The sequence below is a fragment of the Ictalurus furcatus genome, chromosome 17, assembly GCF_023375685.1.
Source record: "Ictalurus furcatus strain D&B chromosome 17, Billie_1.0, whole genome shotgun sequence".
Classification (NCBI taxonomy): Eukaryota; Metazoa; Chordata; class Actinopteri; order Siluriformes; family Ictaluridae; genus Ictalurus; species Ictalurus furcatus.
Genome location: NC_071271.1, coordinates 7854706 through 7880457, shown reverse-complemented (window position 1 = coordinate 7880457; position 25752 = coordinate 7854706). Strand labels below are relative to the sequence as shown.

Here is a 25752-nt window from a genome sequence, read left to right as displayed (position 1 = left end):
TTGATATCTGTATCTGTTTAGAGCTCCAAATATTCATAGAGCTCCAAATATTCATAGTGCTCCAAATATTTGAAGTGGGCATGGCTCATACTCCTGAAACAATATTTTTGTGTGTGTGTGTGTGTGTGTACCTGTCTGCAATATTTTATAACAAATTTAATTGGCTCTATTTCTCAAAATATAAACAAACTAGTAGTCTAATTTAAACCACAGTGATAATGATCAGGTAATTACTAAGGATGAATGAATGATCCTTGTCCATGCAACATGCAGCAACTCACACCACTATGGGAAGAAGGAAAGCCAGCAGAGGCGGTCTGATGCTCTGGGCAATGTTCTGCTGCTATGCCAGTGGCCTCTTTCAGCAGGATAATGCTCCCTGCCACACTGCAAATATAATTCAGGAATAGATTGAGGAACATGACAAAGAGTTCAAGGTGTTGAATTGGCCTCCAAATTCCCCAGATCTCAATCCAATCGAGCATCTGTGGGACATGCTGGACAAACAAGTCCAATCCATGGAGGCCACCTTGCAATTTACAGGACTTAAAGGATCTGCTGCTAACGTCTTGGTGTCAGATACCACAGCACACCTTCAGAGGTCTTGTGGTGTCCATGGGACAGAGCTGTTTTGGCAGCACATATAGGGGGACCTATACAATGTTAGGCAGGTGGTTTTTAATGTTATGGCTGATTGGTGTAGGGTTAGAATAAAGTATCATGTCCAATAGCTTTCAAAATTGATAAATAAAAACTTATTATTATTATTATTATATCAAGCCTGCATACAGCTGAATGCTAGAGAATGAAGGACCTTAGATGAATGGCGAAAATATCTTCAACATTAGTCTTCCAGTTGCTTTGACCTATTACTATTTAGGCATTTAAATGGTTTGAATGACTGAAAACCTTCACAGACAATGGAAATAAAACATTTTTTAGCAGAGAAAATGATAAAGTTGCTGATATCATCGTTAACCAAACTCTCTAAACACATGAAGAAATCTTGTAGCCGGTTGATAATAGATGTCATTATACAGAAGTGTTAAAACGTCACACAGTGTATGTGATACTTTTACACAGTGTTCAAGCCAGTATCATCTGTTGTTTTTGACAGTAAGTAATGACTCAGTGTTCGCTAACAGCTCTTGGCATTGCTGGCATGCGAGATCTAAATAGATATGCGATTGGCTCATTCACAACTGCTCCAGAATCAATTTTCCCATAATGCATTAGTGATACTCTGTAGAATGACGTGAATGATGAGGCCGGTTACAAATCAGTGCTACCCTAAAGCTTATTTAAATGTAAGCAAGTTTCGGTAATTGACAATGCTAACTACTTTTGTACAAAAGTTCAAATTGTCCTCATGTCTCTTCTATTGAAACACGTTTTCAGACGACGCTGTTATGAATTTGATCTAAAAATGGATCATAAGGTTTTACTCAAACGTGTGGAGTCCGTGCCAGCTCGAATGCACATTGTCATTAAAGCAAATAAGGGACATACCAAGCACTAAGAAGAAACTCCAAAATTCATGTAAATATTTCAAAGATTCTACTTTTCACTCAAGTTGTTGTCACTAATATAATTTGTAATGAAAAGAATGCAAAATAGAAGCATTTTCCCTAGTGCTCTCAGACTTTTGGACCCCACTATATTTGTTGTATGTTATTCAAAGAAGAATTTGGTCAAATGGAAAAATCTCTTGGATGGTTGATTCTAATTGTATAGAAACATTGATTGTTATTTTGTTAGTTAAGCTTCTGTTAGTAAATTGGGATTATGACAATTCTAAAAACACTCATGTCTTATGACTCATAATAAATGTAAGCTAGTTTGCTAGCGGTTAGCTATTAAGCAAGCTAGGTGTCAGGAATGTGATCCTCGGGTTGTGATTTTTCAATAGTACAAGAGAAAAGAAGGTGCCCTTTCCCTGCTACACACTTCCTGTATCAAGCGTTTGGGAGAGTTGCCAAATGACACACAAAATTCAAATGGAAAGATCTCCGATTTATTCAGAGAAAGGCAGAGTATATATATCGTGTTCGACACACAACAGAGACAATGGGTTAACTATTGATTGGCTAGGCGGAAGGGCATATTTGCATAAAACAGGAAGCATATGAATGTACCCTAAGAGAGGAACAACTCCATATATGGCATTCAGGAAGTCATGGGAATGCGAGCAAATGGTATTTGGGGAGACAGTGGCTGCGTCCAAAATTGCGTACTACCCTACTACACAGTATGCGAAAAACAGTATGCCAGAGGGGTAGTATGTCTGAATTCTCAGTAGGCGAAAAAGTAGGTGAGAAATACCCCGATGGCGTACTGCTTCCAGCAAGATTTTGCAGTATGCACTCGATGGACACTACACAAGTCAGAAATCCCATAATGCAACAGGACTGGTGCGGAGGAGCCCAGAAAAGAAAAATCATGGAAGACAGTGCAATGGCTATTTTTAAGTATTAAACCTTGGTTAAACAGGACTTGTTTAATAATACCAGAATAAATTGTTTACTTGTTGATGGTTTAAACAAAAAAACAGCTGTCACAGGTTTTGTGACAACTTTTTTGTGATCTCCATCACGCCTTAGCCTGCCAAGCTAACGGCACCAAATTTACCTCAGCCTTTTAACCCTGCCCACATTACATTACTACTAGAATTCAGTTAACTTTCCTGATGTGCATTTTGCCATTAGTGCGGTTGCTTTAATCTGGTGGTCCCTTTAAGATGTTTGTGTTTATAATGACATCGAAGGTCACATAATCACATGATAATGCCAACATGGCGATTGCATTATGTCCGGGTTTGTAGTCATACTACACACACGTACTGATTAGGACGTACTGTTTCAATGACCGTGCAGTAGGTACTGCACCGAATACAGTGTGTACTGTCACAGTACGCGATTTTGGACGCAGCCATGGTCAGAGGCTTTATCCGCTTGTACCTGATTGAAACTGGTTTCGTGCAGTGGTGGAAGCGTTAACAAAGAAAACTAAGAGGAAAAATGTTAACAAGGGAACCGAGAGGAAAGAGTGGAACCTATAGTAAATTTATCACGTTAGTAATCCCCTCCAGATTATTTTTAACTGAAGAGACCAGTCAATGTTAGAGCAAGGCCGTGCTTTTGCTTCTCACTATGTAACATTTTCCACATATCACTAATGACAAAGCAATACAAACTGTGTTATTGCAGTTCACATTCTTTCACCTTTCTGGCTGCTTTTTGATCAGATTGCTGTTATACCTTAAGTAGAATCACACAACAAAATGCAATACTTTGAGCCGGACTACTTTTACACGTGAATTGTATTCACGTCTGACACCAGTTTGACATTTAAGTTTTAAAAAGCAATCCCCCGATGATTGTTTTTCATTTGAGAGAGCAAGCGATGTAGGCGCAATGCAATGAGGTGTGGCAAGTAGTCTGGTTACAAGTGAAAAGCATTACTGTTTGTGTATTACATTTCATTTTTTTTTCCACAGATATGACTGCATCAGTCTGACAAAGATTCTTCTACATACGCATTAGCGTCTCCCTGACCTGCAATTTTCATGTCATGCCATAGTTCTGTCACTATCTACTGACATTTTAAGGTGAATCACAGTGTTTTTGTTCTCATAAAAGGTTTAGGAAAGGAATAAGTAAGAATAGCACCAAGTTATAGGCCTTTTTAAGCCATGGCTGGCAAGTGTACTTTATTATTTTATGGTTTTATTAGCAGGAAAAGGTTACTTGCAAGGAATACTGAAGTAGAAAAAAGACTGCACTCTTACATTAATGTATGCTTATTTAATGCGTAACCATATATGCTTATTTTAACTGTCAGTAACACACTGAAGAATAAAATTTCTGTGGAGGAAAAGGAGGACACTGTAACTGTAACATTAGCAGCATATGCCGGTTTGAACGACTGTGGTATCACATTTTGGCTTCTGTATTACCGTCGATCAGCCTGTCCTTATACCCATTCATTTGTAATTGTACATGGGCTTCAACTGACTTTCCATTTTTAAACTGCTCAAAAGAATAGGCACTCGAGCGACACACTAGATAGGAAAGGATATCTGGAAATGTAAGAGGAAGTAGCATGTCCAGATTCCTATTCCTATGCTATTTAGTCCCACACCATCTACAAGACAAAATTTTTTGCTTGGCATTTGCCTGGAGTTTGTTACAATAGAACCACCTTTTGTATGTCCAAAAAATAAAATAAAGTCAGAAAAGCCACAAGCAACAATCTTATTTACGCTCTCACAGTGTGTGTGTGTGTGTGTGTGTGTGTGTGTGTTTGGGGGGGTTGTATGAATGTGTTTGTAGCATGTAAACAAAGAACAAACTGAATTACAATGGCAGAACAATCGCATTATGGAGTGTAATGAGACATTAATTCCCAAGCCCTATTCAGGACGCATGCATGATCAGGTTTGCAATGGATCTGCAGCCTATCCATGAGACGGGAATCCACACTGAATGGGATGAAAGTCCATTGCAGCACACCATACACACACATATACACACACACACACACACACACACACACACATTCACAAACACATTCACACCAAGGGCAATCTGTCATAGGCAATCCACTACATGGATTTTGGAAGGTAGGAGGAAACCCACATGGACGTAGGGAGAACGTGCGCAGAAACGCCACACAGACAGTGGCTCCCACTCAGAATAGAACCCTCGCGCTGCGAGGTTGTCCAAATGACATCCATCCATCCATTTTCTTTACCGCTCATCCTACACAGGGTTGCAAGAAGCCTGGAACCTTTCCCAGGGGAATCGGGGCACAAAGTGTCCCGGGGGACATCCTGGACAGGGTACTAACCCATTGTGCAGGTCACAATCACACACACTTTCACACACTACAGACAATTTAGAGATGCCAGTCAGCATACAATGCATGTCTCTTGACAGGGGGAGGAAACCGGTGTGCCTGGAGGAAACCCCTGAAGCACGGGGAGAACTTTCAAACTCCACGAACATTGTGGGGAATCGAACCCCCAACCTCGCAGGTGTGAGGCAAACATGCTAACCACTAATGAAGTTAAATCTATAGAGATCTTTCCAGGCAACAAAAAACAAACAAACAAAAAACAGTTATTGTTCTACATGGATTATTATAGTGGCCAAAAAATGGTATGTTCGTGTGGCACTTTGGGGGAAAGTTAAAAAAAAAAATCATTTCAGCAAAATCAGTTGCGCGTCATAAATGACGCAAACAAGGATCTCTTAAGGATCATACGGAGATCTGGGGGAGTAGAGGACGGTGGTTGGAGAGTAGTTTGCAGGATGGGTGTGCAGCATGCCAGGGGCGGGGTGAGGAGGACAGGTGGATCCCTGCGCTCGCTGTCTCTTTAAGGTTCGTCTCGTGCCGCGCGCTGTCTCTGCGCACTGAGCTCGTGCGCGTCGCGTCGCGTCTTAATTAGCGCGCGGAGCTCGAGCAGAGCAGGTGCATCACTCATCTTAATCTGACCACGTTCATGTACGCAGCTGAAATGCACCAGAAAGTCAGTTTCTCGAGGTTCGTCATCGTCACCAACGTATGTCTTCATCTAGCTCCGTCATAGTTAGAATACTGATCTCTCTCTCTCTCTCTCTCTCTCTCTCTCTCTCTCTCTCTCTCTGTGTGTGTGTGTGTGTGTGTGTGTGTGTGTGTGTGTGTCTGCGCGTGGCTGCTGAACCCGCAAGAGTACCGTTCAAGTAAGATGCGCTTTTCTCTAAATGCGACAGGTTCGCCTGGTTTTCTTTGTTTCAAGCGCACTTCATAACTATGGGACTTGGCGTTTTCAGTGACTGTTCACGCGCTTATTTTGCTAACACCACGCACATATCACTCTGTTGCTATAAAACCGCACCGGACACGCGGGACAATGGCGTTGCGGGTCAGAAAGAGCTTCCTGCTGTTTTTCATTCAGATCTGCCTATGCACAGGTAAGTTTCAAAAGAAAGTACATTAAAAAAAAAGTTGAAATTAGATTAGTGGTACTAGTCACTGTTTACAGAATGTATAGCCTATGTTAACTCATTTGCATATATAGAGAAATATTAATAATAAGAGAGCATTTGCATTTGTTTGTTTAGCTCATCCTGAATGTTTCTAGGCTATATGAATAATCAGCTTTAAGTACGATGTGCCACGTGCAGTTATTAGACTTTAGACTACACTGTATTTTATTTTGATTGGTCTGTTTATCCTGATTGTATGTATTTTATTTAATTAATGATTTATTATTATTATTATTATTGTTATTATTATTGTTGTTGTTTGCAAATAAGCCACCAAACACCATTCATTCCCATGTCTGGAATGAACTGTACTCTCAGCCTTTGTATGGATCATTTGTGATGCATGGAATGGTGTAAAATTGGCATGTGTCTGTCCAGATGTTTCACCTACAGTGCTGTGTTATGCATACAGACTTGACAGCAACAAAGGTGCAGACCTCTAAAAACGTTCATATAATTCAGTAGCAAGCAAAAGTGCTAGAGGCATCTGATCAGATAATCAGGGATGTTCATCTAAATCAGTGTTGCATCAAATCTCTGAAGTCGTCGCATTATTGTCTTATTGGGTTACACAGGGACAGCACAACAACATTACGTGTATTAAATGTAGTTTTTCATTCTGAACAGTGAAACACTCAGCGTTGCTGTTTAATCCACCAAATGGACCCACGGTAATTTAGTACTCTAGGTGGTCCAGTATGTGAACTCAGTATGAAGTCAGTTCAACAATATAGGTGTCAACACATGATTTGAGGGGAACTCAGATGATATTACGGGTGTTGGCTTCTCATGAGAATGAATGTATAATGTATAATTAATGTAAGATCCAGACAGGACCTCTGACGAATCAACAGCTGCACTGTTGAATTTACTCATACAGTGCACAATGATCACACATCTGTGCTGGATTATATTTCATAGTTTTCATCAGAACCATAGTGTGTTCATTAGGTTGTAAACACTGGTGTCTAGATTTTAGCTTTTTACTACATCTATGTAACTAACATAATTTACATGAAAATGTAAAGCAGTGGAAAGTTATGGCCACCACTTAGCATTGTACAAACTCCAAATTCATAGCAGGTTGAAGAAACTGTCAGGGTGGTCATTTGCCACATTTTTATTACTGGGAAAAAATTTAAATCACTTGACTTAATAATACATTTCAGATTTACCTGCAGCCTTATTCAGCTAGTTCAGAAACTGTCCATGTGCAAATTGTATAACAAACAGCCAGACAATGTTGGCTGAGGAAAATGAGTGATAATTTTATCATGCACGTCAACGTTCTTGTATCGGCCTTGTGTATTAGGTGAGACAGAAACTGCAGCACATAGCAGGGTTTTTAAATCCACATTAGAAGCTTGCCCCGGGCCCTTTACTGTAGACGGACTTGTTAATGCAATGAAAGAGCTGTAAATATAGAACATTGCTGTGGCTTTTTCTGCCCTGGCTTGCTGCCTTGTTTGCCAGTTAAATAAAAGTAGTGTGCAAATGAATGTGTCAGCTCTGTAGGCAGTGTGAAACATTTGTTCACTGAAAAATGATTTGTTGCTTGAACTTAAAAAAAAAAAGTAACTGAACTTTGTTGACTTAAAACAGTTTGTCGGAGCAACTTTGTTGATGAGATTCGGCGAATTTTATTCATGACAGGCTATAAAGAAGTGAGCAGTGATGTGGGGGAGTTTGTGCTTCATTTGTTATGGCTATGTTCAGAACTACTGTACCATAATGATCAGTATGTTAGTGTGCTACTCCTCTGACACCTGTTATAGTGTGGTAGTATGTGTTTTGAGGTTTTAGCATAAGAAGATATTATTATTATTATTATTAATTATTATTAATACACAAACTGTCCAGTACAGATACACACGTACTATACACACATACTGTATATCAAAAGTTATACTGGCAGCTTGCCTCTTGAGTTAAGTACAAGCATGTTCTCCTTAGTTTTAAAGCACTACATGGCCTCATGCGTCAATATTTCACCAAGTTTCTGCATCATTAGAGCTCCAACACTTAGGTCCTGGAGTGTTGTTCTACTGGTGGTTCCTAACATCAGAACGGCTTAGAAGTAGGGCAGATTCAGTTTTTGGCCTGCAGTCTCTGAAACTCTGTGTATTCTTACTTGTATATTTTAGGTTCTGCTTTTTTATTCACTTTCAAGCCCCAACTAAAAGTCTTTTCTCTCAATATCTTCACCTCCCTTCCAACTCCTGTAGCAACATTAAGATTTAAAAATGACTTTGTGAGATTTCGTCAGGGGATAACAGAGGCACGACTTGCTGTGAATAATAATAATAATAATAATAATGGGGGCACGGTGGCTTAGTGGTTAGCACCGTTACCTCGCACTTCCTGGTTTGGGGGTTCAAATCCCACCTCTGCTCTGTGTGCACGGAGGCTGATAGGCTGATTTGCAAGTCCAAAGTGTCCGTAGTGTATGAATGGGTGTGTGAATGTGTATGTGATTGTGCCCTGCGATGAGTTGGCACCCTGTCTGCCTTGTGCCCGATGCTCCCTGGGATAGGCTCCAGATTTCCTGCGACCCTGTGTAGGATAAGTGAAATGGAAAATGGATGGATAATAATAATAATAATAATGCAAAAGAATAATGAATATTCTTGTAATTATTAGTAGGGCTGCAACAACTAATCAATAAAATCGATAATTAAAATAACAGACAATGAATTTCATTATGGATTAGTTGGGTCTGTGATGTCAGTGTGGATACTCACCCCACCCTTGTTGTTGTTTTCTTTGTCAGGAGTATTTTGTATATCCGTATAAATGTATTTTATCAGACTACGCTACAGTCAATCATTTTAGGCCATGTCATTTTATTACACAAATGATGCGAGTCTCAGTGGGTTTTTTTTTTTCTCCTTTTCGCTGGGGAAAGCTAATGTTTTATTTAGTTTTCCGCTGTTCGTTTAGCAACAGTCAAATATTCGTAAATGGCAGTCATTCAAACTGGAATTGCTCATTCTACCAAATTGATTTGTGTAATGTCGGGAGATTAAGCTGATGGATCACCGCAGAATTTTTAAATCAAGCATGGCACAGGGAAAGTGTTCCTGGAGTCATTAACATATTAGGGATTAAACTGAGGATAGGCAGAAAACTCCTGTGTGGTTTGTTCCATTCAGTGGCTTTAAGTTGTTCATGGGGGAACAGACCACTCTGGCTGAATGGAGTAATAAATGGCATTACACAAACAGACCTATCGGAGATTATATCATGTAATATGTATGTGTTCTTGTGTTGCAGTGTTTTGTGAGATTGCCTATAAAATGTTCCCTTGCATTAGGATGCCCCTTTTCAGTAACTTTTCTTTTATATCTCTCATTTTATTTTTCTTAGGTCAATCTCAAACATCGCATAAATTGCGCTTTTTATTCTAGTGCGTTCATTTGAGACTGTTACTGTATTATTTACATATCTCTAAGGTACACCACTTTGGAAATACAACCCTCTCTGGCCCTCATCTTCAATCAATTAGTTTAACAAGATCCTATTTAGGCTTTGAGGAGGCAGCCGGAGATGCATGTTTAATATTTATTAATATTAATTAATGAGAAGCATTACATAACGGTGTAGCTTGTAGCCATGCTGTAGATACAGCTTGTGTTAGTGGTGTTACAGGAGAAAAGACTCAGTTGTGCCTTGTCTTTTCACCAGCACTGGTCTTACGCTCCACTGGAGCTGTGTGAATGCTTTGATCGAACAACAATTGAAGTTAACTTCTGACACTCAAGGCCTCAAGATTAATCCCAGTTTGTTCTGCTCTGGTAATGCCTTCCAGTGTTATCACTTACTACATCCCCAGAGGAGTGTCTAAAATGGAAGGGAGGGAATTGATGAAGGCTGGCGGGTGTGATTGAAAACCTGCCCTAGGGTTCTGATGATATACTTTCATTAATGTGAGAAATTATAGCATGATATACTTTTCTGAGTGTATTTATAGAACACTCACCAACTGCAGACAGTCGTAGATCAATAAACTGTTAACAACAACCTGTGACATCACATGGTCAAATTAAAACGCAGTAGTTTATTGGTTTGGCATTTTAGCCCATTGTGTCATTATGTTATTTTATTTATCTAATTTTACCACCTAGACTTACAATGCAGTGAATGGTCCCTCCTTGATATTTTCCTATTTACCTCAGAAATGTGTTAAGATATACATACAGAGAATTTGTTTAGCATTTGTGATCAAAATCATTAGAATTTACTTTTCATTTTTGGCATGACAATAATTGGTATCAATTACTGTCTGTTTGTTTATTCTGAAGTGTCATGGTAGCTGTGTATGTACTGTATATTCATATGGAAATGGTTCTGAAAACGTCTGTTTTGAAATATTTGACTAAAAACCTTTTTGGGTTATTAATATGTTCTGTTCCTTATGGTTTTTTGAAAAAGCTGCTCTCTTTTCTCTGCGTTCGAGCTGTCGGGTATGAGCTTATCCTTGAGACGCACAGCAAGAATAATTATCCGGTGCTCCTTCATTAGAGGCTGTCACACACTCCTCTTTTACCAAAGCACAGAGAGATGTCTCAAACACTCAGCTTCATGGAAAGCAACCCATTATCCTCCTTTTGATTAAGCTGCTGTAGAACATATTGTCTCTCTTGACATAGTGCACTGTGATTGTAGCAAAAATGTCCAATATTTGTTTACCAGTACCTGAATTAGTCTTATATGCTTTGTATATGAACTCGTATTTCCCTAAATCATTTTTGGGGGATCGTTTTTGTTTCATCATGAAATATAAGAGCAAGTCATGCTGGGGTTTTGAGGTAAAATAACTGTTGAATGTGCTTTTAATGAGCAGTAATAATGAAAAACTCTTGACTTGTATTGTTTTACCAACTCTAATTCCTCTTTTAACATGGTTTTATCTTGATAATATTCATAGATTCTGACCTTTTTGTACTAGAATGAGGATATATTTTTAATGGAGAGGATGGCTGTAAGTTGCACTGGTTAAAGGCATCTGCTAAATGCTGTAAATGTAAATACTTTATGTAAATGATTTAAGATAATAACCATGTTTTAAAAACTTTTTTCCTATAATGATCGAGTTATTGATACTGTACTTTGATGATCATAGTTGTTTTTGTAAGGTTTTTTTTTTTTCACAGCCTCATTTTCAATGCCATTATCCTCTTTTCAACGATGCCATAGCAACACAACTCAGTCGGCCATGAGGCGCTCATTTCCTGGAATATAAGAATATGAGATATGTTCTATCTGTGTCTGGCTCTTATCTGCATCTCCATATCCCTTCAGTCCCACGAGGGAATGTGCGGTTTGTTTTCCGAGCTTTCTTTTTCCCGACAGCAGCCGTGCCAAGCCCCAACCTTAATGTCAGCTTTTTTTTTTTTACCTTCTCCCTCCTTCCGTTTGCACATCCAGACTCTTCGAAAGCCTAACAGATGCTGAGTCATCAACTCCTCAGACTCGCTCCATCACCAGCCATTAAACGTCTAGTCCACTCCCGTTCTGTGTCTGATGTCTTCTAAAGCCGTCCGTTTTCATTTCTTTTAACTTCAGCACAAATGCCTGTTTGAAATATTGCAGTATTGACTTTGAGGCAAATAAAAGTGTATTTTCACCTGTAGAAGCCACATCTGATTTAATCACTACCTGTCAGGCAGAGTAAAAGTTAAAAGCTTTCTGGACTAGCTGCCTATTTCTGTGCTTTTTTGTTTGTTTGTTTGTTTGTTTTTAAATCAGAAATTGTTTAGTGTGGAATAGGGTCAAAAAACCTTCGCTCAATTTCCTTGATTTTTAATGATTTGAATTTTTAAAGCTTTTTAGACATCCTAGCCATTTGTGATACTTTTGTTTGTATCATAAGACCTTATGATGGTATGTAATGTCTAGACAGGAACAGCACTAAGCACTTTGAACAGAGTAAGTTGATTTCCTTAATTTCCCGTAGGCTCTCGGTTGCGTCTGGAGGACAGTCCGCCTCGGATCGTGGAGGACCCGTCTGATCTGATCGTGTCTAAAGGTGAACCAGCCACGCTGAACTGCAAAGCTGAGGGATGGCCTACACCGAATGTGGAGTGGTACAAAGATGGAGAACATGTAGAGACAGATAAAGATGACCCGCGTTCACACCGCATGCTGTTGCCCAGCGGCTCGCTCTTCTTCCTACGAATTGTGCACGGCCGCCGCAGCAAGCCAGACGAAGGTGTCTACACCTGTGTGGCCCGTAACTACCTCGGGGAGGCAGTGAGTCGCAATGCCTCATTGGAGGTGGCCAGTAAGTCTCTTTTTCTTTTTTGGCCATTATTCTATGCATTACATATGAATATGTGTATTATGGGAACAGCTGTTTAAAACACTTTTAATTTAATAGATTTTTGGGTTATTGGATTATTGGGACACTGAGTTACGCTATATGGCCAAATATATGTACACACCTGACCATCACACTCATATGCCCTTGTTGAACATCCCATTCCAACACAATTAATACGGAGTTGGTCCCCTCCATTGCTTCTACAATAACCTCCACTCTTCTGGGAAGGCTTTCCATTAGATTTTGGAATGTGGCTGGGAGGATTTGTGTCCATTCAGCCACAAGAGCATTATTGAGGTCGGGCACTGATGTCGACCAAGAAGGCCTGGCATGCAACCCCCATTCCTATTTATCCCAAGGATCTTCAGTGGGGTTGAAGTCAGGGCCCTGTGCAAGCCACTCGAGTTCTTCCCCTCCAACCTTGGTGAAGCACATCTTCATGGACATCGCTTTGTGCGCAGGGGCATTGTCATAGAACAGGTTCGGGCCTATTTAGTTCCAGTTAAGGGAAATCTTAATACTACAGCATACAAAGACATTCTAGACAATTGTGTCCTTTTGAATTTTGTGGCAACAGCTTGGAAAGGGTTCACACACGAATTTGATGGTCAGGTGTCCACATACTTTTGGCTGTATATTGTAAATATTACAAGTAAAAACCCATGCTAAGGGTTAAGATGAATATAGATGAACTTGATGCCCAAGGTATTAACAATGCTCATGTGTGCATGATGATAAATGTCAGCACGTTTGTGGCACAGCTGATTTACATTTGGTGAAAACCAAAGCTCACAGAGTGCAGTAGGCACCAATGCTGCATTCAAACTAAAATCGAGAGAGAAAAAAAAGAGAGGAAAAAAAGAAACTCCCCCTCAACAAGGAATTCCAATGTGGGAGCTCAGGATGGTCTCCTCATCCCCTAGTTCAACAAATGACATTTCTTTTGTCATACTTTAATGGCTAAATATGATTCATGTTATGTGAAAATTTCTTGGGATATGTTATTACTCACTAATACCTGATTTCTTGTTCAGAGTTGTAGAAGCATTAGTCATTGGCCTATGAATGCATGAGTCAAATTTGTTTAAGCTGCGAATTACCGCATTACGTACAGTATTTCGGAAACAGGATGATCCATCCCTAATATCAGTAAAAAAAAAAGGTTGCTTTTTACTGGAAACAGTAGCAATGATGATGCCTAAGACATAGAAGACTATGTAATAATTGACTCAGTACGCCTAGATTGATATTGAGAAACACAGGGTGGGTTGCACCAATAAGGATTAAGCTTAAATCTAGATTAAATCAAGGGTTATCTAATATTTCTGTTGCACCAAACTTTAAACCTTGTTTTAAAAATAAGCAGGTTTACATTTAAACCATCATGTTAATCCTGGAGTTAAAAATACTGGATTTAATAAACCTGTAATAAATATAATCTTGTGGCTCCATCACTTTAAACTCAGATTTTTAATTTTTTTATTGACATTTTTTCATTTCTCAAACTGTATCGGTTATGCAAATGAGCGGTTAATAACGGCACTTTGAATTTTTTTTATTCAAAGTTTAAAGTTCACAATCCCTTTGTAGTCACTCAAGTGGAAGTGAAAGAGTTACATTGTTGCTGTTAAATTACACTGGAGAATTCATATATTTCCATGTTTATGAAATCCGCATGCACTGCCGCAATGTTGTCAATGGCGAATCCACCATGGTGGAGAAAATTAATCGTAAATGGAGGTTTTAATCGCAGGTTAGAATTCTAATCCCTGATTTGTTAATCTGTGTTTAAAATTAAGCGATGCAACACAACGCGATTTAAAATAAAGCCCAGATCAACAAATCCTAGATTAGCTTGAAACTGTGCTTAATTGAATCCTTATTGGTGCAACCCAACCACAGTCTGCGTTAGTAATATACATTAGCATTCAAAAGTTATAAATGTAGTCACAGCACTTTTTTTAAAAAAATGAAGCAAGTGACATGCATACATTGTATTAGTATTTGGCAACTTTTGAAAGTGCAGCTCATGTTAATCGACTCTGCGTTTCTAAAGGTTCACATAGTATAAAAATCATGCAAACTTAACACTTGCAAGAGGAAAGGTGCAAGAAAGCTGATTCATTAACAGAGTCTGCTGATTATTGTATCATTTAAATGAGCAAAATAACAAGTCTTCTCTGTTTTGCATGTTTGCCTTAGTGAATATGCAATTTGGGTTGTTTCTGCTGAGAAGTGCAAAATACAGGGTGGAGTCTATGGAAATAGATTCATTCACACTCGCAGTGTGATTTACTAAACCTGACAGATACTTTCTGAACAGAAATTGTGTGTCAGGAAATGTTCAAGTTTGGATGGAAACAAAGGGTTTGATTTATTGAGTAAAGTAGAGCAGACAAACTGAAAATGGCTAGGCAATATTCAAGATCATAAAACAGATGGGTCACGTGATCTACAAATGGACTGAACTAGGCAAAGACAGAATGTAGCACTAGGCAAAAAAATAAAATAAAAGTCAGAACTACAGTGGCAAATCAGAAGGATACATGAAATCACTGGTAAAATGCAGGTGTGAGACTTTGCAAACATGAAGTGAGAAGCCGGTTATTTAGTGTCAGTGTGAATGTGAACATGTGTGGATGATAAGGAGTACAGATACTGTGAGCAGCAGTATGCTGTTTGTGAGTCTTGTGATTGGTCTTGATGGCATTTGTAGTTCACTTTCTGGCTGGGATTCATGGAAAATGTAATATTTGGTATCCACAAAAGCAGGTGCAGATATAGACGTGACAGTAACAGTAAAAGTGCTCACTTATTAGGATGATCTCCAAGGTCTACCCCTGGGATGAAGTGCTGGGCATTCTGGACAACAGGTATGAAATGCTCTGATCAGGACCTAGTTCTTGTGTGTCTTGCACTAAGACCAGCACTATTTCTCAGGGCCATGTCCTTCTGGTCAATCAGCGGCTAAATTCTGTCACCACCATGCCTGGAATTGAGTATGGCTCTGACTGCATAGGCGAGCTGGCCTCCGGGTCCAGTGGTGGTGATGGAGCATATGGAGCCCTCATCCAAAGGACCAGGAACTAGAGCTTACATGAAAGGGCCACAGAAGGTGAGTGACAAATGATACCAGCATGGTAATCAAAGTTCATATATCTCCTCATTGATTGGTGGATGATCCAATGGTCCACTATAGTGCATCAGTTTTGGGCACACTCAATGCAAATGGAGGTCCCTAGTAGAAAGCCATACTCAGTCCTCAGGTTCATATTGGTGTTGCAGAGGGGCAGTGATTGGCTAATTTATTGATAGAAACTTCAAAGCACTTCTGTAAGTCGCTCTGAATAAGGGCATCTGCCAAATTCCATAAATGTAAATGCTGTCTTAATTGTCTGTTCCAACCACCTGTTAGTGGCTTCTCATCCTCCTCACCTTTCCTGAACTAGTCAATGACTTTGGGATATCTGTTGGGGTGGTATGCCAGGTGAAAAATAGGGGTTGTTATCACTTAATTATACACTGAAAGGTGGTGAGTTGGGTTGCAGAGTGACAGAGTGAGTCCTGCACATAATCTGCCCAGTGCAGAAAATGAGACCAATCCTCAAAATGTTCTCAGACTCGGCCAGTCTCTTAGTTGGCACATTCTATTTGGCCTTTGGCGTGTGTGACAACCTGAACACCATCAATGTATCCATTAAAGCCTTCCAGAGTTGGAATGTGAATTGAGGCCCCTTAATCTCAAACTATGTCTTTTGAGATGCCAGAGAACCTGAAGACATGCTTGAACAAGAGTTTTGAGGACAGTAAGCAAAGCAGAAAGATAAATCAGGCATAAGGACTTGGAAACATCCTATATAGTACTACATGGATATTAATAAATCTGTGACAAAGTCTGTGGCTATGTGTGACCAGGGATACTGAGGAATAGGAAGTAGAAGCAGTTTATCAACTGGTAGGATTCTAGGGCCCTCGGATCATTTCTGAATTTCTGAATATTGGACATCATGGTTTACCACCAGTATTTAGCGCTGAGAATTTGGTGCCTCATGATACCACTCTGATTTCATTGGTTTTTAGAAATCGAAGTTGAAAAACAAACAAAACTTAGTGATTTGAAGAACAAACTGAGTATATTTGGAGAGTCCGAGTAAACCAGAATGAGTTGCAAGTGAATGTAATCAATATGCAGGTGAGTTAGAATGAGAATTAGGTGTAGCTAGAGAGTTCTGGGAGTTCCCTCAGAGCGCTGTGTTTATGATTATCAAATAACTTTCAGCTTCAGCCCTAGTCGAATATAACCCTGCTTAAGGGATTCTGCAGATGATAAAGTGTAAACCCAGGCCCTACAATGGTTATTAAAAAGTCTGCACACCCCTGTTAAAACAGCAGGGTTTTGTGATGTAAAAAAATGAAACAAAAATAAATATCATAACATTTCCACATTTCCTGTAAAAATTACAACCTGTACAATGCCATTGAAAACCAAACTCTCACATTTCAGAGAAAAAGATAAAAATAAAAAACTTAGGATAACCTAATTGCATAAGTATGCACACCCTGAACTAATACTTAGTTGAAGCACCCTTTGATTTTATTACATCACTCTGTCTGTTTGGGTAAGCGTCTATCAGCGTGGCACATCTTGACTTGGCAATATTTTCCCACTCTTTCTTGTAAAAACATTCTAGAACCATCACATTGTAAGGGCATCTACTGTGCACAGCCCGCTTCAGATCACCCCACAGATTTTTAATTGGATTCATGCCTGAGCTCAGGCTAGGTGAAAAACCTTGGTCTTCTTTTTGCTAAGCCATTGCTTTGTTGATTTGAATGTATGTTTTGTATCATCATTGTGCTCAAAGCTGAAATTCTATTTGGTCTTCAGCTTACTCGCAGACACCTGAAGGTTTTGTACTAAAATCGACGGGTATTTGTAGCTATTCATGATTTCCACCCACCTTGATAAAAGCCCCAGTTCTGTCTGAAGAAAAGCAGCCCTAAAGCAAAATGCTGCCACCACCATGCTTCACAGTGGGTATGGTAATCTTTTGGTGATCTGCTTTTTTTGTGTGCCTCAAACATACCCTTTGGATTATGGAATTATTATACCTTTGGGAATTGGTCTCATCAGACCCTAACACATTTTGCCACATGGTTTTGGGAGATTTAGTTGGGCTTGGATGTTGTTTGTGAGAAAGGGCTTCTGTCTACCCCATAGCCCAGAATTGTGAAGAATGCAGGAGAATGTTGTCACATGCAGAGAGCAATCAGTACTTGTCAGATATTCCCGCAGCTCCTTTAATGTTGCTGTAGGTCTCTCGGCAGCCTCGCTGATATGTTTTTTTTCTTGGCTTTCATCAGTTTTGGAGGGACGTCCTGTTCTTGATAATGTCACTGTGGTGTCTCATTTAATTACTATTGAACATGAGAGTGAATGTGATTGCTTCATTCTGAACACAGTAACATCCCCAGTTATAAAAGGGTGTACACACTCATGCAACCAGGTTATTGTAACTTTTTTATTTTTCCCTAAAATTTTTAACCTCTTAATTTTTAGACATTGTAATTCACACTGAGGGTGGAAAAAGCTCTGACTTGATTTATCCTGGTTTAATTTTTTTTTTTAAATTTGCAAAACCTGCCATTTTAACAGGGGTGTGTAGAAGTTTTATATCCACTGTACATGTCTAAATTATTATGGTGATGAGGGTAGAGCACATTCTTCACATTTACTGAAGACTCATTTTTTCTGGGTGATTGCGCTATATCAGGACTAATAGTGGAGGCTATAGTAATTGTGGGGTGAGTGAAGTACAAATGGTCATATTGGGTGACCAGGCTAGAATTTCTTTTTCAGACCACGAGTTCTGGGTATTGTGTGTTTGAAGCCAGGGTGATGGGATATTAAAAAAAAGTTTTGGAAATGCTGATTTTCTTCGTACTTATGTGTTTATATAGATGAATGCCAATCACTCGTAAATTACCAAGCGCATGCACTGCACAGCTGATTTGCACGTAGAGACGTTCACAAAACTCCATAAAAGTTTAAGTGCCCAGACAGCTCTGAGCATGAAACATTTGATCAGGGTAAAGTCTGTAAATTTCTTAATAATATATAATACTACTACTAATAATAAGAGCGCGCTTAATAGTCCATCAGCTGAGGCATTTGTTTACAACTATGCACAGAAAGACCGTCTCGTCCTCCGTTATACGTTATACGGCAACATTTCTTTTGTTATAATTGAATGATTAGTTTTATTTCTCTTAGTTTTATTTATGGGTTTGTGTTGGCTTGCTTATTTTATTCTTTATATTCTTTAATTAATGGCAATATATAAAGAGGTTTTGCAGGATTGTATCGATGGTATTCTTTTCCATTCTTACCTAGTGAACTAGCACAAGGACATGTTTTTGATAGAGACTCCAAAGCACTTCCCTACTGTAAGTCAAGCAGGATAAGGGCATTTGCTAAATGCGGTAAGCATAATAAAAATGAGCTATTTAAACTTGACCGTATATTCCATATATAAAAGTGCAGTAATCCATTCAAATTCTAAGATTTTAAGACGATCTAGTCGAGGGTTCCATTAGTTGGTCTTCTAATGCATAAATTTATACACACTCAGGAGAAGGAGTAAGATAACATTTTTCCAAATTGATGGGATTTTCATGAATACCAAATTTCTTGTGTAAATGCTCATACAAACGATTTACGCATACATCCGTCCGTATCCATCTTGATTAATGAGACCCATTGGCAGAATGTGATGAGTGATGACTCCACCTCCAATGGGTCAACCATACAGGGCTTGGACATGTATGGATAATTCACTTGAGGCAGGTGCCAATGTAGATGTGATATGTTAGTAGTTGATGTTGCATGTAATAAATCGAATTGATTCAGGTCTTATGTGCTCTAGGGCTGTAGATGATCCCAGTAGACTTAAATTTTCTAATACTGGCATGTCACACACAGTCGAGGTTTCCCTCTTTTCTTATTTGATATAGAAATGTTTGTCCCTCGCTATGCCACACTGCTGAAATCCTGATACTATACCATATGAACATCCGAGTCACACTAAACACATTGATTTGCAAAGACGCATAACAGATTAGAGTGGCTTCATTAACAACACTAAACAGCAGTTTAGTATCAGTCCATTTCCTTGGCTGGATCTAATTCTCAGCTTTAGTCAATAACAGCTTGTAGCTGAATGACCTCATCATGAGATTGCATCAAAGATAATTATGTATTTATGCTTAGAAACCCATATGTACTATTTACTTGCTTAAGTATTTTATATTTATCAGCAATGACTCCTGCCTGTGGCAGTGCTTTAGCTTGTCAGTATCTTAAACCATGAATTTGCACTAGGATCAGTATATATTTTCCAAGTAGACAACTGGCTCTGGATGAGATCATCTTCCAGATGCTGTTAATGGTGTCACAAGCTGCAATATGAAGGAAGGTGTTATAAATCTCCTACATGCCCTTTATGTACCACCAGGTCTAAGTTATGTGTTCCTTTTTTTATATGTATCTACATTTTCCAATACTTTCCCAAGTCCAGTTTTGTTTCTAAACGATGATGTAAGCGCCGACAGTGATTACATTAGCGAAATGGATTAAGAGGATCACTGTAGCTGAGGTCAGAACTGCAATCAGTGAAGGAATCATTTCACCTTGAAAGAGTATGTTTACTCATGTGTAAAAAAAACTTAACCGCTGCAATGAAATCATTTATCTATGAGACAGGGTGGAAAAAAGAAATCGTTATATACATACTGCAGTTGGTAAATTATTTATGTTCAATATACAGAGACAAACTTAAAAGTTGGTTAGGTCATATTTCACCACTGTGCCACATTCAGTATACAGATCTGCTCCATAATGGGCTCTCTGCCATATTCGTAAGACCTGTATTGCACTTAGGGATCAAGTGCTTGTCCTTGTGGGTGATGAAATCATGAGAGTGAGGTCATAACAGTGGGATCGTACACTGTTGCCAGCCTGCTCCCCGTTAGCTGTGATTCATATGGTAATTAGTGCTGGCCTGCTGCCTACGTTCTGGCTGGGTGATCTATGAGCAGAGGACAACAGGTGGAGGAAGGCGAGGATGTGGGCTGGCAGTTCGACCTCGCTTCCTCCTATGCACCTCTTTTGAAATTTGTTTACATATGCTAGAGCTGCGGATCCTGCAGCGTAGATTACACGGCAGGTGGGAAAATATGCAGCCGTATACATGGAAGCATTAAGCATTGTGTGTTGATAAGTGAGCAACATTTGGAGTGATAAATCAGTTTTTAATCCTTTCAGGGATTAGGAGAATAATGCATTGCTGTCAGTCCCTGTCATGCCTATCGTTTTTTATGTTGTGATCATTTGTTATTCTCAGGAGTGTGAAATGTTCAGAACCACTTGCGAAGTTATCACTCATAAGCTCATTATGGTGTGGGTTTTTACAAAGTGGAGCTAAAAGCTAGACGGATCATCAGGGCTACAGCTGACCTTTATGTAAGCAAATCATATTTGAGCTTTTGGTGTTTTACATAATAGCATAAGATCTTAATATAATACAAAAAGCTATAGGATCCAAAGCAATTAGGTTGACCAAATTTTATTACAACTGTAGGACCCCCAGGGGTCTGTGAAGCAAAGCCATGGCAGCTATGGAGTTTTAATTTTTTTTTATTTTGTTAAAGTGATTGAAATCACATCCCACCATTATGAAAGCTATTATAAAGTTGAGGCCAAAAGTTAACATATAATTAGACTAAACACATTCAAGCACAATTTTTCACCATACATTTCATGTGTTAAGCCAGTTAGGTTATGTACTTCATTTCCTTAAGGGATTATTTAAAAAAAAAAAAAAGCTAGAAGACATTTATTTAAGCTTTTATTTACTATATCAGATTTTCCCTGGGTACACTTTTTTATTAATTGGTGGCATTGCCTTTTAATTGCTGGAACTTTAATCAAATGCTCAGGACAAGCTTCTCACAATACTTTACGGTCTTCCTGACAGAACTGGTGTGACTTAGTCAGGGTTGTGGGCTCATACATTGTCACGAACCTCGAATCAGCACGGAAGCAGAAGCGGGCGGCAGGTGTAGAGCGTGGTATCGGGAAGTTCAAGAAACGTTGTCGTAAGACAGGCAATGGTCAAGCGATCGGACGAACAACACAAACGGGGTCAGGCAGAGAGTGTAGTCGAAACTGGAAACAAGGGTCGAGGATAACGAGAAGACTAACTAACTAGATCGGCTTGGTAACGCAGAGAAACGAGTTGACTGAACATATACTTCGCATTGACTCTAGGTGAATGACATCCCTAAGTACTAGTGGTGAGAGTGTGTGTGTGTGTGATTGGTGCCAGGTGTGTCTGATCAGAACTCCGGGGATGGTGAGTGCATGCGTGCATGAGAAGTGAGTGTTGCATCTTGGGAAATTGAGTTCTGATCTGACTGAGCTGTGACATACATGCTTATATTTTAGTTCAGTCCACAAATTTTCTATGAGATTCAGGTCAGGGCTTTGTGATGGCCTCTCTAATACTGTCATTTTTGTTGTCTTTAAGCCATTTTGTTACAACTTCGGAGGCATGCGTCCTGCTGGAAGATCTGGTTTTAACTTACATTCTGATGTCTTGACACATTGCTTCAGTATTTCTAGATAATTCTTCTTCCTCATGATATCATCTATTTTCTGAAGTGCAGCAGTCCCCTTTTCAGTAAAACACCCTACAACACGATGCTGCCACCCCCATCCTTTACAGTTAGGATGGTGCTCTTCAGATTAAAAGCCTCACCCTTGTTCCTCCATAGTTGGTGTTTCACAGGTTCCTTTGATGTTGTCCTGGGAGTTAAGTTAACTTTCGAACCAAAGTTCGTTCATCCCTGGGAGCTAATTTACATTTTACATTTATTTTACATTTACAGCATTGGCAGGCACCCTTATCCAGAGTGACTGTACTCTTTTATACAACTGAGCCAGCAGTGGCAGTTTGGCAGTACTGGGATTTGAAATTACGACCTCCCAATCAGTAGTCCACCATCTTAACCACTGAGCTACCACTGCCCAAGAGGCACTAATTTGTGCCTCTTTCCTGAATGTTGCTGTGTCTGAGTTGTCCCAACATTTTTACATGTCCATGGTAACTTCAGTTCAGTTCAACTTCAGTTCAGAAATAGCTTCTAAGGAGGAACTGGACCACAATTTTTTTCTGAGGTCTTCACTGAGTTGCTTGGATTTTCCCATGGTATCAAGGGCAAAGAAGTACCGATTCTAAGTACAGCTACAGGTGCACTCACACTTAACTCCTAATTTTGACAATTGACCAATCAGAAGCTTCTAAAAGTCATTACATCAACTTTAGACAGTCCACTGGAATTCTGATATAGTGAATTAAAGCCGAAATAAAACGTTCCCTAATCGCTTGTTTTACAATTACCCCTGACGTGAAAAAAGTATGTCTTAATTGACTTACGAATTTGAAATACTTGAGCTGAAATACGATTTTGAATGTCTTTAGCATAGACATATATAAACCACTGGCCTCAACTGTATTTATCATTGAGTTCTTATAGTTATTAGTCTGTTTGTCTGGGTTTAATCCAAACTTCAATAACTCAAAAACAGGTAGGCCTAATGTCAACTTGGACCATCTGTCGGTGTATACATTGGGATAAAAATCTCTGTGCTCCAATAAATAGCCGAAATATTATTGTACACGTTTAAATAATGACCTAATTTTTGAATAGTTTTTAAATGATCTATATGAGAGGGTCGATGGAATTTATTTTACAATTAAAGGAGTCCCTGGCTGAAAAATGTTTAAAAATCCCTGTTTTTATAATACCTGTATGTATTATGTTATACACATTATAGTATGTATTTACAGAAAGGGATTATTTTTAGGTTGCCTGGAACATTGTACTTTAGCCATGCAAGACCTCGGCCTTTTTCTATGAAAGGACACATGATACTCATGTAGGAATATTGACGAAAGCTGAAGGCAGCTTGCTGAACTTGCAAAAAAATCTGACAGAACCTGATTTTGCATTTGAAGGGGAACATATGAAGCCCATCAGGTTTTCCCAAAATAGCAATGCTTTTCTGCTGTCTATTGTGTGTAGGAGAAAATCTGTATCGTGTTTTAATCACTGTCTGGGGGAGAAAAATGGCAGTGCTTCCTGAGCTAGGATTAAGATAAAGTAGGACAAACAAAAAAGTAATCAAACCTGGTTAAAAGGCATCAGAGCCAGCTGTTCCTCTTTCACTCAGTGTGGGATTATGGAGTAATGACGCTTTGAAGGCAGCGTTAATACGGCTCATCCTGCACCTCGCAAAAGGCTGTATATAAAATGACTGAATTTGTTGTGTTCTGTTCATGCGTTTAGAAATCATTCAGGCAGTTTGATCAGTCATGTAGCAGATTAGATGTCCTATAAAGTGTCCTTATTAAAAATGTGTTCTTGTTTTCATTCACCTCTTACCTCACCTGGCTTGTTAAAGCCTTCTGAAACTGGTCATTAGACCTATAGTGGATCAGCAGTTACAGTTCTGCACTAGTGACCGGATGGTGGTGAATTTAAATCCCACACCTGTCAGAGGGCCAGACACACTGCCTTGGGCAAGCACCTTAAACCTGCACTGCTCAAGATGCTATGCTAGGATTGTGTTGGCTCACTTGGATTTAAAGTGAATAAATGATCATCTTGATAAGATCATCGAGTCTTCCTATAGATCTACGTTTTCAACATTCATTTTCTATTATTCAGTTTTTGGACACATATATCATCTTTTTCATCTTTTTTCAAAGAGCCACATACTGGCTGGGGTCTGAGTGAGTGAGTGTGTAAACACTGACAATGTGGAGATGAATCCAGTCCCCTCTTCCTGCAGGCCAGGCCTCCATTAGCTAAGACTTGTGGGTGGACAAAACAGTTACGTTATATTAACTGACCTCTGGAATGGATTTATGTATGCGGTTCTTTGTCTGCTGAAGTACACAACAGAGCGCTGAACCAATCTCATTCACTCTGCTCGCCTACTCTTACCGAATTCTATATGTCAAGCAGGTACCTATGATGCATCCAAGTCTATCTAATATCCACAGCACAGCTTGTGTAAATGTTTAGATGCCACTCAGCATTTTATTTAAAAACAACAACAACACAAAAGCTAAAGCACACTAAATTATAAAGGTTGAAAATAATGCATTTTGGAAACTGGAGTCTGAGTGGGTACGAGTTGGCATTTTCATAGTTGAGACGTTTGTTTTGTGCCCCTTTTAAAATGTAAATAAAAGGACCAAATGGCAAAGGAGGCGCTCACCAGAATTTGGCAGTGGCACATTAATAATGCACTGCCCAACAGGCTTGCCATTTAGCGTTGCTTCATGAGCCCTACAGGAGGCCGAGAAGAAAGCAGCTCTGGCCTTTTAAAATGAGATCAACCTGAGTGAGGCTCTGCAACAGAAGTGGCCTTTTATTCTTTTCATTCATAGAACAGCGATTCAGATTGTGTTTCTACTTGGCTACCAGTCAAGACTGCTGGTTTTCACTAATGCAAACATCATTTAATCTGCTCATATCCTAAGACACCTGAATGAATACGGTCAGTTCATGTGAGTATATCATTCTTCTCTTTGGATAAGACAAAAGGTATGCCATTGTGGACTGTGAGAGGTATAAAACAACATGTGATCAAGTGCAAAGTAAACATTTGGGTTTGCACTGGCCCAAGTTAATAAAATTGGCGTCTGAGAGGTTTATCTCAGAGCAGACGTGCGAAAATGCTATTAGTGGCAGTCGTCACTTCCAAGTAGGACTTTAGGCTACTTTTGATTATTCATTCACGTAGATATTTTCATTTAGGAAAGAATGTGTAATAATACAAAATATGAGTCAAGCAAAATGTGTCTTTTAATACTGCATGTTTTTTGGGTTTGTTTTTTGGCTTTTGTCATGTAGGTCTGGTAGCTCAACCACATAAACTGTGAACTTGTATATCAATTTCCTTACATTTAACAAAGACACAATAAACAGGGTCCTATTTGCAATTTTCTAAATGTTAAAGACCCAGTGAGGTGCCTTGAAACATGCAGCATTATTCAGTGTGTTGACATATCGAGGGGCTCCTCCTCCTTTTTAAATAGCCAATAGCCTTTAGCTTACCTCACAGCCCAGTCTAAGCTGTATTTGACAGTAGCATGGATGTTTATAATGTTGGGGGTGGGATACTAAAGATTCTAACGAGCATTTGATTGGACAGAAAATCTGATGAGAAGCTGAAGTGCAGAATGATGTCATCAAAATTGTTGATCTGTATTGATGGTAGAAAGAGACTGCCAAAAGTTTTGAATGCATATACAGTGCCAATAGTACTAA

The 25752-nt window shown here is 39.2% G+C and overlaps 1 protein-coding gene across 1 annotated transcript in view; it reads left to right on the top strand.

Annotated features, from left to right (window-relative positions):
• Positions 1 to 5872: 5872 nt before the first annotated feature.
• Positions 5873 to 25752, top strand: part of LOC128621707 (roundabout homolog 2-like) — an 82986-nt gene continuing 63106 nt past the window's right edge. Inside the window, exons 1-2 of the mRNA XM_053647663.1 lie at positions 5873 to 5954; positions 11986 to 12312. Coding sequence (XP_053503638.1) covers positions 5894 to 5954; positions 11986 to 12312 — 388 coding nt within the window. The 5' untranslated portion in view covers positions 5873 to 5893. The remainder of the gene's footprint in view (positions 5955 to 11985; positions 12313 to 25752) is intronic.